Raw genomic sequence first — 15,734 nt, forward strand, 5'->3', positions numbered from 1 at the left:
TCATCATGCTTTCAGTCCATTTCAAGTTTGATTTTTACATTACATAAAGCAGTGATATCTAACTGGGTGATCTGTGGCTAAAGCTAACGTTACACACTGTTGGAGAGATTTATAAAGAATGAAGTTGTGTTTATGAATTATACAGACTGCAAGTGATTAATAATGAAAATAACAACAGCTCTTGTCTCTGTGAATACAATAAGAAACGATGGTAACTTTAACCACATTTAACAGTACATTAGCAACATGCTAACGAAACATTTAAAAAAAAGACAATTTACAAACATCACTAAAAATATCATGATATCATGTCAGTTATTACTAGTAATTGTCGGATTAGAGAGCTGTCTATTGTAATTTATACTGGTAAGAATTGAATTATAGAGCTGTGTAATTGTATTTGTTACTAGTAATTGTCGGATTAGAGAGCTGTCTATTGTAATTTATACTGGTAAGAATTGAATTATAGAGCTGTGTAATTGTATTTGTTACTAGTAATTGTCGGATTAGAGAGCTGTCTATTGTAATTTATACTGGTAAGAATTGAATTATAGAGCTGTGTAATTGTATTTGTTACTAGTAATTTTCGGATTAGAAAGCTGTCTATTGTAATTTATACTGGTAAGAATTGAATTATAGAGCTGTGTAATTGTATTTGTTACTAGTAATTGTCGGATTAGAGAGCTGTCTATTGTAATTTATACTGGTAAGAATTGAATTATAGAGCTGTGTAATTGTATTTGTTACTAGTAATTGTCGGATTAGAGAGCTGTCTATTGTAATTTATACTGGTAAGAATTGAATTATAGAGCTGTGTAATTGTATTTGTTACTAGTAATTGTCGGATTAGAGAGCTGTCTATTGTAATTTATACTGGTAAGAATTGAATTATAGAGCTGTGTAATTGTATTTGTTACTAGTAATTGTCGGATTAGAGAGCTCTCTACTGTAATTGTTACTGGTAAGAATTGAATTATAGAGCTGTGTAATTGTATTTGTTACTAGTAATTGTCGGATTAGAGAGCTCTCTACTGTAATTGTTACTGGTAAGAATTGAATTATAGAGCTGTGTAATTGTATTTGTTACTAGTAATTGTCGGATTAGAGAGCTGTCTATTGTAATTTATACTGGTAAGAATTGAATTATAGAGCTGTGTAATTGTATTTGTTACTAGTAATTGTCGGATTAGAGAGCTGTCTATTGTAATTTATACTGGTAAGAATTGAATTATAGAGCTGTGTAATTGTATTTGTTACTAGTAATTTTCGGATTAGAGAGCTCTCTACTGTAATTGTTACTGGTAAGAATTGAATTATAGAGCTGTGTAATTGTATTTGTTACTAGTAATTGTCGGATTAGAGAGCTCTCTATTGTAATTGTTACTAGTAAGAATGGAATTATAAAGCTCTGTAATTATAACTAGTATTTTACTAGTAATAATGGAATAAGGGGCAATCGTGGCCTAATGGATAGAGAGTCAGACTTGTAACCCAAAAGGTCATGGGTTCGAGTCTCAGGTCCGGCAGGGATTGTTGGTGAGGGGAGTGAATTTCCAGCGCTCTCCCCACCTTCAATACCACGACTGAGGTGAGACCCTTGAGCAAGGCACCATACCCCCAACTGCTCCCCGGGCGCCGCAGCAATGGCTGCCCACTGCTCCGGGTGTGTGTTCGCGGTGTGAGTGTTCACTGCTGTGTGTGTGCACTTGGATGGGTTAAATGCAGAACACAAATTCAGAGTATGGGTCACCATACTTGGCCACATGTCACTTCACTTCACTTCACTTCACTTCATTATAGAGCTCTGTAATTGAATTCTTACTAGTAAAAATGCAATTACGACGAGTAACACTAGGAATAATTTAAGTTAAAACGGCTTGCCATATTCGCCCTCCCCTTGCACATGAAACAACCAAAGTGAGTTGATCCCGCCCTCAGAATCTTTCCTGTGCTAACCGGAATGTTGCTCCGCTTCAACACGCACTCAAATAGAGCACTTCATGTCAACAATCGTTCAGCTCTCGTCGTTCATTTTGACCTAAGTTTTGTCAAGGTATGAAGTATGTTTATTTGTTTGTCTTTTTATATTCATACATCGACCAACGGAGGAAGTCTTTCAGCACCATTATTGCCGTTGCTTGAAAATCCTCGCCTGGTTTTGCTTTCGCTCCTCTTCGCTGTTTTCTGGTAAATACACCGTCTGTCACGAGGCTTCCCTGAAGCAGCTTTAGGAAGAGAATTTCCAGAATATAGGCTACTGACGCAGCTCAAACTATTTACGGATGTTACACCATTTTATAAATCATTGTAAATATTTTGCCATTCTTTTAAAGATATTTTAAACATTCAGATAATGGTGACGGTCTAAGACTCCCTAGTATGAGATCATCTTACAGTGTTAAAGCATTAGGAGTTAATTTTCAGTTAAATTCATAAATTTTTTTTTTTTTTTTTTTTTTTTTTCTAAGTAAGTGGCGTGCAGTGGTGTTCTGAAATGAGGAGGCACATTTTTTATTTATTTACGAATCAATGTAAATTCATGCATTACTCTTAATGTTGACACGTTTCCCTTGTTAAATGAACATTACTTTACATTATATCAAAAAAGGAAAAAAAGAAACCAAATGCAATTATATTTTGTAATTTTACAGTATTGTAATAAATGTTTTATTTATCAAAACCAAGGCAATCTCATCAAGTTAGTGTTTTAAGCATTTCTATATTCATTCCAAAATAATATCTAAAGGCAATAACAATTTAAACAATATAATTTATTTGTGTATTGATGTTTTTCTTTTTAATAGTCAACTTAGGCTGTTTTGGATCATCAGTCATGCTTCGTAAACCGTCTGTCACAGTCACGAATATGTATTTTTAATTTCACCAAGCTGATTGCTCTAAAAAACCCCCGCGGTCATCATGCTTTCAGTCCATTTCAAGTTTGATTTTTACATTACATAAAGCAGTGATATCTAACTGGGTGATCTGTTTACTTACTTTTCAATTAGTCTTCCCACTGACGCCATCATTTTTTCAGTCGAACTGACGCGCATAACACGCATGTCAACAAGAGGCGGGATTTATCGTAGAGTGACTTGCGCTCTTTTTAATGTCATAATTTGTAATTTGTGTTTGTCTCGACACAAGTTTTGATGTTGATTGCTGTTCCTCCTCAGAGGAAACGCCCCTAATTATATATATATATATATGATGCGCGGGTCAATGTATAAACAACCCGCACCCGACCGACGTTTTCAACTAACCCGCCCGCAACTCGGACCGTTTTGTTACCTGACAGGGGCGGAGCCAGACATTGTAAACATTCGGGGCTTAGCCCAAATCTATATTTGTCCAAAGACATTTCAATTTTCTATTAATAGCTTTACTGACATGAAAGGAGCTTTTGTTGTCGTATTCTTGTTCAGAAAATGTACATTATTTGACACTGTAATTTGTAAAACTTTGTTGGATGTACCTCCGCTAGGGGGGTCCGGGGGCATGCCCCCCCGGAAGAACATTTTGTACATTTTAAGGTTAAATGCATCAATCTGGTGCACTCTGGAAATTTAAAAATTAAGAGCTTCAACCCATGTACAGTGTTCAAATTGAACAAAGAAACAGCATTGACTTGTACCTGGACATTAAAAAGGGTTCAAACATATATATTTTTTTTTACAATACTTTTGTACTCATTTCTTTTTAAAAGAAATATCCTTGAGCTTTTATTTTGATCACCAGATCACCAGCTGATCGCGTGCGCAAATGCGCTAACTTCTCTTTAAAACACGCAGCACAGACAGACTGTATACTTAATTTGCTGTCTTTTGCTGTTTTATATAGGCACAAAGCCATATCACTTATGAAACGGTGGCGGCAGCAGAGGGTCATTAATGGAAAACACTGAATGAATGTATAGCTGATAAATGTGCTAAAGTTGTCATATCGGTTGTTATATAACAAAACGTATAACGTACTCGGTTAAGCCGAGTTCAGACTGCACGATTTTAGCCCTGATTTTGGCTCGCCGACAGGTTTTGAGAAATCGCCGACAAATGCCCGAAATCACAGGCAAATCGGTGCTCGTTCACGCGAGTGTGAATGAGCAAAGACGCGATCTGAGAGAATCGCCGACGAGTCGCCGACACCCGTGAGATATTTGGCATGCTAAATATCTGGACCTGTCGGCGATTCAAAATCCTGCTGTGTGAAAAGTGTTCTGACTGAAAACTACATTGGCGATGACCGACAGCCAATGAGAGAGCAAGATACAGAGCAGCGGGGAGTTCGGGGAGGAGTTATAGACCACAATATCAGCAAGCATGGCTTCATTCACATAAACATTACAATTATATCAAACAGAAACAAAGCACAAACATTTGCTTGATCATCCGCAACAGCAGCACATTGAAAAGTTATTTATTTACCTCCAACTCTCGTTGCAGAACACACAATCCAGTCTCCCCAACCATTTCCTCCTCCATATTCTTCTTTTCTTTTTCTTGTTTTCGCTGCAAATCAGCGCACAGGCAATTCGTATTGCAAGCTTCTTGCGGGCTACTGTTTTTAATAATAATAATAATAATAATAACGCTGGTCCTGCACGCGTGATATCGCGTTGTTTCCTTGTCACATCTCGCGTGTGTTTGGTTGTGAAACGTAGTTTGCGTGCCAGACAGAGTTGTCGGCGATTCTTCCTATTGTAAAGTCATGCAGTGTGAAACCTTCTATCGCCGACCCATCGTGCAGTTTGAACACAGCAGCGACTGAATGCTGGCCAAGATAGTCATGCAGTGTGAAAAGAACAGTGACCCGACTACTTTGAAAATCATGCAGTCTGAACTCGGCTTTACTTACGTAACCTCGGTTCCCTGAGAGATAAGGGAAGGAGTATTGCGTTGCAAACGCTATGAGAAAACTCCTTTTCTCGAGAAAATAACGGCCATGGTGTGTAAAGCAGAAGCAGTCTGGCCAGCGGCGGAGTGTGCACGATCCGGGAGTGCTAAAGACGTTCTGCGCGGCTTTGATGGGTGCGCGGCCACAAATGGGCGGCGACCGCTTCTTCCAGTGGCAGGAGCTTCACATATCCTTTTTCCTCAGCGCCCTCAACAAATAGAGCGTTAACTGTACGTACACACCGCCGCCGACTTGAGCTGCAAAGAAGCTCTGGCCGCTTTGTCAAAGACGCTTGTCAAAAAGTACGGGAATCTTGACGCTTTGGCCGCTCTGTATATTGAGTGCGCGCGCGCGGCCGGAGCTCTCTCTCTCTCTCTCTCTCTCTCTCTCTCTCTCTGCTCGTGCGCGCTGAAAATTTCATATTTTGGTATGAACATTAACCCGCCAGTGTGGCGGATAGCCTTTTGAGATTTGCTCGCCAAACGGAAAATCTACCCGCATTTGGCGCTTGGCGGGTGTTAATTTCGGACCCTACATGAGACTATTTTTATTGAGCAGTTTAGCTAGCCCACATCATAACGCACGTCAGACAACATTTGCAACTAGGTATAGTTGAAGTCTGTAACTTAGTCTCGGCACACAGACTGATTAGGCAAAGCTACGTCTGTAGTGACAAGGCTCACCATTTTATTATTTGCTTACCTTGATTGTCTTCCAAACTTTCACACGTGCCGACTCCGACTCCGAACTCTCTCTGAATTTCTCACACGCAACTGACGTATCAGGTGCAAGGTTTTCAGCCAATCAACGATCAGAGAATACTGCAGTGAGAACGTTGTAGGGAGATGTAACAGCTGTGGGCCTTAAACTCCTCTCCTGTCATTAATACGCTGTGGTCTAGTCATCAACAGAAAATTAACGGATTGAGAGGGGAGAAAAATGGATTTTGGCGTGACATTTCTTGCGTGTGCGTGAGAGCGTGAGATTGATGCTAAAAGCGTGAGTGTCACGCCAGATGGGTGAGAGTTGGCAACCCTGGACTCATTGTAGCGTCATTGGGCCATAGACTTAAGAACTAGGGGTGCGGCCGCCCCCTCCCATACGCCCCCATCAGCCTCCCTGGCCAATAATAGGCTATCCATTAATCCAGCCTGTGGAGGAGAGAAATGTTTCAGGATCTGACGTGGTGCGCTCAGAGGTGCAGCGGCGAGAGCAGGCAGTTCTTGAGGCGGCCCATCATTTTCCATTTCAGCTGTCTAGATGCATATTATTGATGAATGCGATGTTTATGTTTCGACCCTGCTTGAAGAATTAATCAGCAGGTCAACTGAGAGAAGGCCCACTTTTGGAAAAGTGTGAAAGCCCTTAGGAGCGCAAACTGTTCTTTTTTCTGAATGTTGTATGATATAGTGTTATAATAAAGGCTTGATTTATTCATTTATTTCGTTTCGTTTTCTTAACAATTAAGATGCTGCATGTGTTTATCCAGTCTAATCGAAGTGTGCGTCTCTCCCCCGACTTTCCCAACAAAAATCCCGCCCCTCTCAGAAAATACATAAAACTGACATTAATGAGCTATATGCGTTTAAAAGTAGCCTAGCCTATTAAAATGGTACAATGGCATTGCTCAGTTCAACGTGTTGGGAAATCGGGCATTTTGTCCCACGTCAGGATTTATTCAAAAGTTAATAGCGCTCAACATTCAAAAGGGAAATAAGGATTTCCCACTTGTATTAGTAGGCTTAGGCTATTTCGCCACGTGAATGCCCAATTGAAGCTCTCACAAGCACAAAATGCAGAGATAGAATATGTTAATAAAGTATTTATTAACGCATTTTAGACAAACAAAAACAGGTAGGCTAAGCCAAAGACTGAGGCTACAATATCCATAAATAAATGTTCACAAATACCCATGAAAGTAAAATTGAAACCTTTAGTAAGTAAAACTGAAAATTACAAAGGTTTAAGTGGCATCTTTATTTCAAACGACCCGACCGACCGCGACCCGAATATCATTAAAAATATTTTTGGATGACTCGTAACCGCGGGTGACCGCAGGCACCCGCTCATTTTGGATCAACCCGCGCATCACTGTTGGGAACCCCTTGCAGAATCTGTGAAAATGTGAATAATTTTAATAAAATAAGAGAGATCATACTAAATGCATGTTACTTTTTATTTAGTACTGTCCTGAGTAAGATATTTTACATAAAATATGTTTACATATAATCCACAAGACAAAAAAGTAGCTGAATTTATTAATTAAATAAATGCTATATTAAATAAATAAATTCTAACTATTAATGAATTTATTCATAGTAGAATTTATTTATATTTATAGTTATATGAGATGAATCTCAAAATCATACAGTCACTGCTGGAAAGGGTTCAAACATACAAAAGATGGTGGAAAACTGAAGAATCTGCAGGAGCTGGAGGATTTAACTGCTCAGAACAAACAAGAGACGTTCATATATAGACGTTTCATATATATATATATATATATATATATATATATGAAAGAAATGTTGAATACACAGTCTTGATCCTCAGACTCAACTTTACACTAAGCAAAAAAAATAAAATGTAATTTGGATATTTTCCATATTTTCTGTCTCTTTCAGAGATGTTAACTAGTCCAGATGATCCAGTGATCCGGATTCTTCTGATGGGCAGGAAGGGTTCAGGGAAAAGCTCATCTGGAAACACGATACTGGGAGAAAGAATGTTTAAAGTCCAAAAACGTAAGAAGAAACATGAGTCTGAAGTTTGTGAGGAAGTAACACAGATCGGAGAGAAACGGGTTCATGTGATTGACTGTCCAGATCTACTGGATCCAGATCTGTCTGAAGAGAAGCTGGAGATGATGAAAGACCAGCTGGTCTCTGGATGTTCAGCAGGTCTCAGTTCAGTTCTGCTCACCGTTCCTCTAGAGAAACCTGTGGAAAATGAGGAAGAGTTCCTGGATTTCATTAAGTGTTTATTAGGTCCTGAAGTTCAGAAGTACATCATGATTCTGTTCACACATGGAGATGAGCTGGAAGAAGAGGATGAGACTATTGATGAACATCTACAACACAAAGATCATGAGGATTTACAGAGACTGGTGACTGAATGTGGAGGAAAGTTTCACTGTTTCAATAACAAGATAAAATCAGATGATCAGAAACAAGGACTACTGCAGAAGATTGAAGGAATGATGGAGGAGAACAGAGGAAAATTTACCATGAAACAGATGAAGAGGAGTGAAAGCAAAGACTTTCCTCGTGTCTTTTGTAATTATATATATATTTTTTTACCCTTTTATAGTTGACGTGAATCATAGAAACATATGGCGGTTTACATCACTAATGTCAGACTGACCTTAAAGCGATACTTCACCCCAAAATGAAAATTCTGTCATCATTTATTCATTTACCCTAAAGTTCTTCCAAACTTGTATGAGTGTCTTTGTTCTGTTGAAGAAAAAACAAAATACTCAACTGTCTGGTTACCAACATTCTTCAAAATATCTTCTTTTTGTGTTCAACAAAAGAAAGATACTCATACGGGTTTGGAACAACATGAGGCCGAGTAAATGATGACAGAATTTTCATTTTGGGGTGAACTGTCCATTTAAGAGTCCATAGAGTCAGTTCTATCATTGATTTGATCTTTCTGTTGTAGTTTCAGGAGAATCTCCAGCTGAAGATCCAGATGAGACTGATGAGCTTATAGAAAGGAAAGACCAGATCAGGCTGGTTCTGCTGGGAAAAACTGGAGTTGGAAAAAGTGCCACTGGAAACACCATCATCGGCAGAAACCTCTTTCAATCTTCAAAACAGTGTCAGTCAGAATCTACAGTGAGGATGGGTAAAGAAATCTCAGTGATCAACACGCCTGGACTTTATGATACTGAACTCAATAATGAAGAGATTATTTCTGAAATAGTGCGTTGCATAAGATATGAGATGCATCCTGGACCACACACTTTTCTCATTGTGATTAAACTGGGTGGATTCACTGAAGAGGAGAAAAACACAATAAAGTATCTCAAAGAAGTGTTTGGAGAACAGATACTAAAATACACCATGATCATCTTCACTCACAAAGATCAGTTAGATAAAAAGAATAAAACCATTGAGGAGTTTCTACAGAATGGTGATCCAGCTCTTCAAAACCTTGTAAGCAGCTGTGGGAACCGGTTCTTCTGTCTGGACAACAACTCGGCCAGTTTCCCTCAGTTCAAAGGTCTGCTCAGTAAAATAGAGACGTTGGTGGCAGAAAATAGAGGAAACCACTTCACCAATTACCTTTTTGATGAAACAGAAAACCACATTCAGGAGAGTCACAATTGGGTCTTTCAATCAGAAGGTCAGAATTGTGCTGGTTTGTCTCGACACAAAGTTTTGATGTTGATTGCTGCTCCTATATGCGTATTTGCTTTAGCAGGTATTCTGTTACCAAGAAACAAGCTTGTGCAGGCTGTAAAATCTGTTATTCCCAAGGGGAATCTAAAACAGAAGTGTGTAATTCAGTGAGACAAACCATTAATGATGCTACAGAAGCTCCAGCAACCTGATGTACCTTTTTTCAAAATTTCAGCTTGTAAACAATGTAAACCTAACCATTGAAATTACATTATATTATATTGTATTCTTTTAGGAAAGCTAATGGGTTTTATATGCTCCATGTACTCTTTTGTTATAATCAAATTTATTTTGACTGAACAATTTATATTGTTCGCTCAAAAATGAAAATGTACTCTCCTTCATGTTGTTTAATAAGTGAATCCCTATCAAAGCACTGCAATATACTGTACCACTCTATATTTTCCAGAGGAGCAGTTTAGTTTTTGGACTATATAATGAATGCGACAAACTCAAAATTTGTGCAAGAGAAAGACATAAGGAGAAATGGTTTATTATTTACTGGTGTTGCTGTCAATCACTGATTGATTTCTGATTAATTAAGGTTATTAAGATTGTATTTTGAAATATTTCTTGTGATTATTATAAAAACAAAACAAAAATAACAACTTTATTCAACACAATTGTCTCTTCTGTGTCATTCTCATATGCTGTTCACGTCCAGCCCTTCCAGGTTCTACATCAGAATGCAGACTCAACGCTGTTCACGCGAGCAGCACAATGCATGCGAGCTCTCAGTTTCCATCAAAAATATCTTAATTTGTGTTCCAAAAATGAACAAAGGTCTTACGGGTTTGGGAAGACATGGGGATGAGTGATTGATGGCAGCATTTTTGGGTGAACTAACCCTTTAATGAATATTTGAATAAATCGTTCATGACAACAGGTTTTTATTACAGCCGCCATTTAAATATTTATATTTGAACAAGGAATTGCAGTAGATAAATATATATCATTAGAAGACTGCATTAAAAACTGCCCTTAATGTGCAATGAGAGTGAGTAAATGATTTTAGGCTGGCTCATTTTATTTTCCTCTGACTAATTCTTTGGATTGGAGTTCTTCAAATTATTCAAAGTTCTTCAAACCCGTGTGTTAAATGAATACATTGTTTAAAATATACCTGCAAGCAATTACAGGGCCAAGCACAAAAGAGGCACAACAAGTCATGCTAACATGGCTGTGAGCATCAGACCAATTGCAACAGTGAGCAATTAAAGGCCTATTAAGATCATTTTAGGCAAAAGAGCTGATAAATGATATATACAGTCAATAATAAAGATTTACTGGTTCATCACTTTTGACCAATAGGTGGCGCTGTGACTAAATTAATGTGGTATGGTCAGAGTGGGGTGACAATGACACTCGCAAAGTTTGGTGTCAATATGTCAAAGCATTGCAGAGATACAGACTCAACAATCATTTTGGCATCATGCCTCTAATTTGTCGCTGCAGTATAGGAAAATGGTTGCGTCTATCAACACAAAATCCAGAAGTTTTTGATGGCATGGTCCGAAGATGATACGATTCGATTTTGGTGAAAATTGGACCAATGGTTTAGGAGGACCTTTAAAATTTAGGTGTGATTTTAAAGGTGCCCTAGAATGCTTTTTCACAAGTTGTAATATAAGTCTAAGGTGTCCCCTGAATGTGTCTGTGAAGTTTCAGCTCAAAATACCCCATAATTTTTTTTTTTTAATTCATTTTTTCAACTGCCTATTTTGGGGCGTAATTAAAAATGCCCTGATTCAGCATGTGTCCCCTTTAAATGCTCATGCTCAGGGTTGGGCAAAAATACATCAAAATGTATTTTAAAATAAAATACCAAATACCTTAATTTTAAGTGTATCAAAATAAACTACAAAATACAGCAGCCACTCCATGTATCAAAATAAACTACTGTATTTTTGTATTTTAAAAATACTACAAAATACTTTTACAAGGGAGCATGAAATTTCTTCGCAAAACCTTCCATAAATTGGCCTATTTGTTCTATCCCTTCACCATTACACTGACTCAGTTGATTAAGTAAACAATGTTTGATAGCAACTGCCTGAGTCATGCAATAAATCTGACATATGCAACCAGTTAACGGCACATTACGTACAGTAGGATTTGGATTAAAATATCAAAAAAACCACTAGAACAATGTTATATATTTTGTTGACTTGTGTATTTACATTATCCCAAATGTTTCCAAGAATGTTTAAATCCAGAGAAATAAGAAATTTTAACCAGGACAAAATTGATAGGTGACGCAATGTGCCTTTGCGTCGCCTTTCAATGACATATACCCGTGATACCCTCGAGTTCTGGTTTTATTTTGCAGAAACCATGGAAACACCAAAGACGCATTATATTCCTCATCTGTCTAATAAAACATATCATATGTTTTATTAGACAGATGAGGAACTGTTTGGATTCATTCATTGACAGAAAACTAATCATGTTATATAGCTTCTTGTTACAGCGAGTACCATGTTTTACCATGCCTAATATCGATCTAGCTTACTGCAGTGTGCAATAAGTGTCTCATAGCAGCTGCCAAGTGAACGCAGAATAGCATTATAACAACTTTCAACACTCAAATGTATCTAATATGATAAACAGCACTGCATTACCCCACATACACTAGACTGAAAAAAGCACAAGCGGCAACTGTGGCATAATAAAAGTTCCGCTGTGCTCAAAACATGTCGCGCTCGTCTCTCATTAGCAATCGCTCCATCGGTCTCGTTCAGCTCCAACATCACTCGGCCCTGCTCTGCTTTATACCACAGTAATGTTAATAATCTCATCCATGAACATGATTTCTGCCCGAGTCCCATCACGATTCTTTTCCACTGGCTGTAGACTTGAAGAAAACACATCCCATTTCTTGATTACACAAAATCAAGGATAAGCGACCTCTAGGGGCGAAAATGTACATATTGTGGCTTTAACAGATCAAATATTCACATATCCCTGTGATCTCCCAGATGGTTAGTTTTAAAGTAACCAACAGTTTAATGTTTAACAGTTTGTGAATGACTCATAGTTGTATCCTAGTTTAGTTCCCTGGTGTTTGGTAACGAAGGGCCTACTTTGCATCAGCAACACAGACTCATTCATAAGAAAAGAACTGTATTCATAGCAACTACTTTCTAACTAATTAATCAATTGATTGTTAATCATAAATATAGGGGGCTGCTGCTCGGTATAATAGATTTCAAGGGCATTTTGTAAATTGGTAAACTATTCCAAAACTTAACATCTGTTCTGAACTCAACAAGTCTGGGCAAACCACTGAGTAAGCACCAATCGGAGGCTGCATTTTTATGATGTCATAATGTAGACTTCTTACAAAGTATTTTACAGTATTGTAAAACTACAAAAATACAAAACACTAAGGTATTTTGATACAAAATACAACGCCATTTTCATCAACCCAATCAAATACAAATTACAAAATACTATTTTGTATTTGAAATACGTATTTGAAATACATGTATCATAAATACTGCCCATCCCGCCCTCAGAATCTTTCCTGTGCTAACCGGAATGTTGCTCCGCTTCAACACGCACTCAAATAGAGCACTTCATGTCAACAATCGTTCAGCTCTCGTCGTTCATTTTGACCTAAGTTTCCAGAATATACTGACGCAGCTCAAACTATTTACGGGTGTTACACCATTTTATAAATCATTGTAAATATTTTGCCATTCTTTTAAAGATATTTTAAACATTCAGATAATGGTGACGGTCTAAGACTCCCTAGTATGAGATCATCTTACAGTGTTAAAGCATTAGGAGTTAATTTTCAGTTAAATTCATAAATTGTTTTTTTTCTCTAAGTAGCCTATATCGGTGGCGTGCAGTGGTGTTCTGAAATGAGGAGGCACATTTTTTTATTTATTTACGAATCAATGTAAATTCATGCATTACTCTTAATGTTGACACATTTATCAAAACCAAGGCAATCTCATCAAGTTAGTGTTTTAAGCATTTCTATATTCATTCCAAAATAATATCTAAAGGCAATATATTTTATTTGTGTATTGATGTTTTTCTTTTTAATAGTCAACTTAGGCTGTTTTGGATCATCAGTCATGCTTCGTAAACCGTCTGTCACAGTCACGAATATGTATTTTTAATTTCACCAAGCTGATTGCTCTAAAAACCCCCGCGGTCATCATGCTTTCAGTCCATTTCAAGTTTGATTTTTACATTACATAAAGCAGTGATATCTAACTGGGTGATCTGTGGCTAAAGCTAACGTTACACACTGTTGGAGAGATTTATAAAGAATGAAGTTGTGTTTATGAATTATACAGACTGCAAGTGATTAATAATGAAAATAACAACAGCTCTTGTCTCTGTGAATACAATAAGAAACGATGGTAACTTTAACCACATTTAACAGTACATTAGCAACATGCTAACGAAACATTTTTAAAAAAAACAATTTACAAATATCACTAAAAATATCATGATATCATGTCAGTTATTACTAGTAATTGTCGGATTAGAGAGCTGTCTATTGTAATTTATACTGGTAAGAATTGAATTATAGAGCTGTGTAATTGTATTTGTTACTAGTAATTGTCGGATTAGAGAGCTGTCTATTGTAATTTATACTGGTAAGAATTGAATTATAGAGCTGTGTAATTGTATTTGTTACTAGTAATTTTCGGATTAGAAAGCTGTCTATTGTAATTTATACTGGTAAGAATTGAATTATAGAGCTGTGTAATTGTATTTGTTACTAGTAATTGTCGGATTAGAAAGCTGTCTATTGTAATTTATACTGGTAAGAATTGAATTATAGAGCTGTGTAATTGTATTTGTTACTAGTAATTGTCGGATTAGAGAGCTGTCTATTGTAATTTATACTGGTAAGAATTGAATTATAGAGCTGTGTAATTGTATTTGTTACTAGTAATTGTCGGATTAGAAAGCTGTCTATTGTAATTTATACTGGTAAGAATTGAATTATAGAGCTGTGTAATTGTATTTGTTACTAGTAATTTTCGGATTAGAAAGCTGTCTATTGTAATTTATACTGGTAAGAATTGAATTATAGAGCTGTGTAATTGTATTTGTTACTAGTAATTGTCGGATTAGAAAGCTGTCTATTGTAATTTATACTGGTAAGAATTGAATTATAGAGCTGTGTAATTGTATTTGTTACTAGTAATTGTCGGATTAGAGAGCTGTCTATTGTAATTTATACTGGTAAGAATTGAATTATAGAGCTGTGTAATTGTATTTGTTACTAGTAATTTTCGGATTAGAGAGCTGTCTATTGTAATTTATACTGGTAAGAATTGAATTATAGAGCTGTGTAATTGTATTTGTTACTAGTAATTGTCGGATTAGAGAGCTGTCTATTGTAATTTATACTGGTAAGAATTGAATTATAGAGCTGTGTAATTGTATTTGTTACTAGTAATTTTCGGATTAGAGAGCTGTCTATTGTAATTTATACTGGTAAGAATTGAATTATAGAGCTGTGTAATTGTATTTGTTACTAGTAATTTTCGGATTAGAGAGCTCTCTACTGTAATTGTTACTGGTAAGAATTGAATTATAGAGCTGTGTAATTGTATTTGTTACTAGTAATTGTCGGATTAGAGAGCTCTCTATTGTAATTGTTACTAGTAAGAATGGAATTATAAAGCTCTGTAATTATAACTAGTATTTTACTAGTAATAATGGAATAAGGGGCAGTCGTGGCCTAATGGATAGAGAGTCAGACTTGTAACCCAAAAGGTCATGGGTTCGAGTCTCAGGTCCGGCAGGGATTGTTGGTGAGGGGAGTGAATTTCCAGCGCTCTCCCCACCTTCAATACCACGACTGAGGTGAGACCCTTGAGCAAGGCACCATACCCCCAACTGCTCCCCGGGCGCCGCAGCAATGGCTGCCCACTGCTCCGGGTGTGTGTTCGCGGTGTGAGTGTTCACTGCTGTGTGTGTGCACTTGGATGGGTTAAATGCAGAACACAAATTCAGAGTATGGGTCACCATACTTGGCCACATGTCACTTCACTTCACTTCACTTCATTATAGAGCTCTGTAATTGAATTCTTACTAGTAAAAATGCAATTACGACGAGTAACACTAGGAATAATTTAAGTTAAAACGGCTTGCCATATTCGCCCTCCCCTTGCACATGAAACAACCAAAGTGAGTTGATCCCGCCCTCAGAATCTTTCCTGTGCTAACCGGAATGTTGCTCCGCTTCAACACGCACTCAAATAGAGCACTTCATGTCAACAATCGTTCAGCTCTCGTCGTTCATTTTGACCTAAGTTTTGTCAAGGTATGAAGTATGTTTATTTGTTTGTCTTTTTATATTCATACATCGACCAACGGAGGAAGTCTTTCAGCACCATTATTGCCGTTGCTTGAAAATCCTCGCCTGGTTTTGCTTTCGCTCCTCTTCGCTGTTTT

At 37.2% G+C, this 15,734-nt stretch overlaps 1 protein-coding gene across 2 annotated transcripts; it reads left to right on the plus strand.

Annotated features, from left to right (window-relative positions):
* The first annotated feature begins 1,895 nt into the window (after positions 1-1,895).
* Positions 1,896-10,107, plus strand: LOC137014923 (GTPase IMAP family member 8-like). Of its 2 annotated transcripts, none has more exons than XM_067379489.1 (3): positions 1,896-2,053; positions 7,518-8,168; positions 8,560-10,103. In XM_067379489.1, the coding sequence occupies exons 2-3, from the start codon at positions 7,520-7,522 to the stop codon at positions 9,411-9,413; spliced, it is 1,503 nt and encodes a 500-aa protein (XP_067235590.1). In that variant the 5' UTR covers positions 1,896-2,053; positions 7,518-7,519; the 3' UTR covers positions 9,414-10,103. The 2 variants fall into 2 exon arrangements, with proteins under 2 accessions (XP_067235590.1, XP_067235597.1); XM_067379496.1 differs by lacking the exon at positions 1,896-2,053 and adding an exon at positions 2,054-2,187 and having other exon boundaries at positions 8,560-10,107.
* The last annotated feature ends 5,627 nt before the right edge of the window (positions 10,108-15,734 follow it).

The sequence above is a fragment of the Chanodichthys erythropterus genome, chromosome 3, assembly GCF_024489055.1.
Source record: "Chanodichthys erythropterus isolate Z2021 chromosome 3, ASM2448905v1, whole genome shotgun sequence".
NCBI lineage: Eukaryota > Metazoa > Chordata > Actinopteri > Cypriniformes > Xenocyprididae > Chanodichthys > Chanodichthys erythropterus.

What these genes read in the sequence shown, in the direction of transcription:
- LOC137014923 (XM_067379489.1), top strand. Translation starts at nt 7,520, where the DNA reads ATGTTAACTAGTCCAGATGATCCAGTGATCCGGATTCTTCTGATGGGC. An exon ending in AGACTTTCCTCGTGTCTTTT is followed by an intron (nt 8,169 to 8,559) that starts GTAATTATATAT and finishes TTTCTGTTGTAG; the next exon opens with TTTCAGGAGAATCTCCAGCT.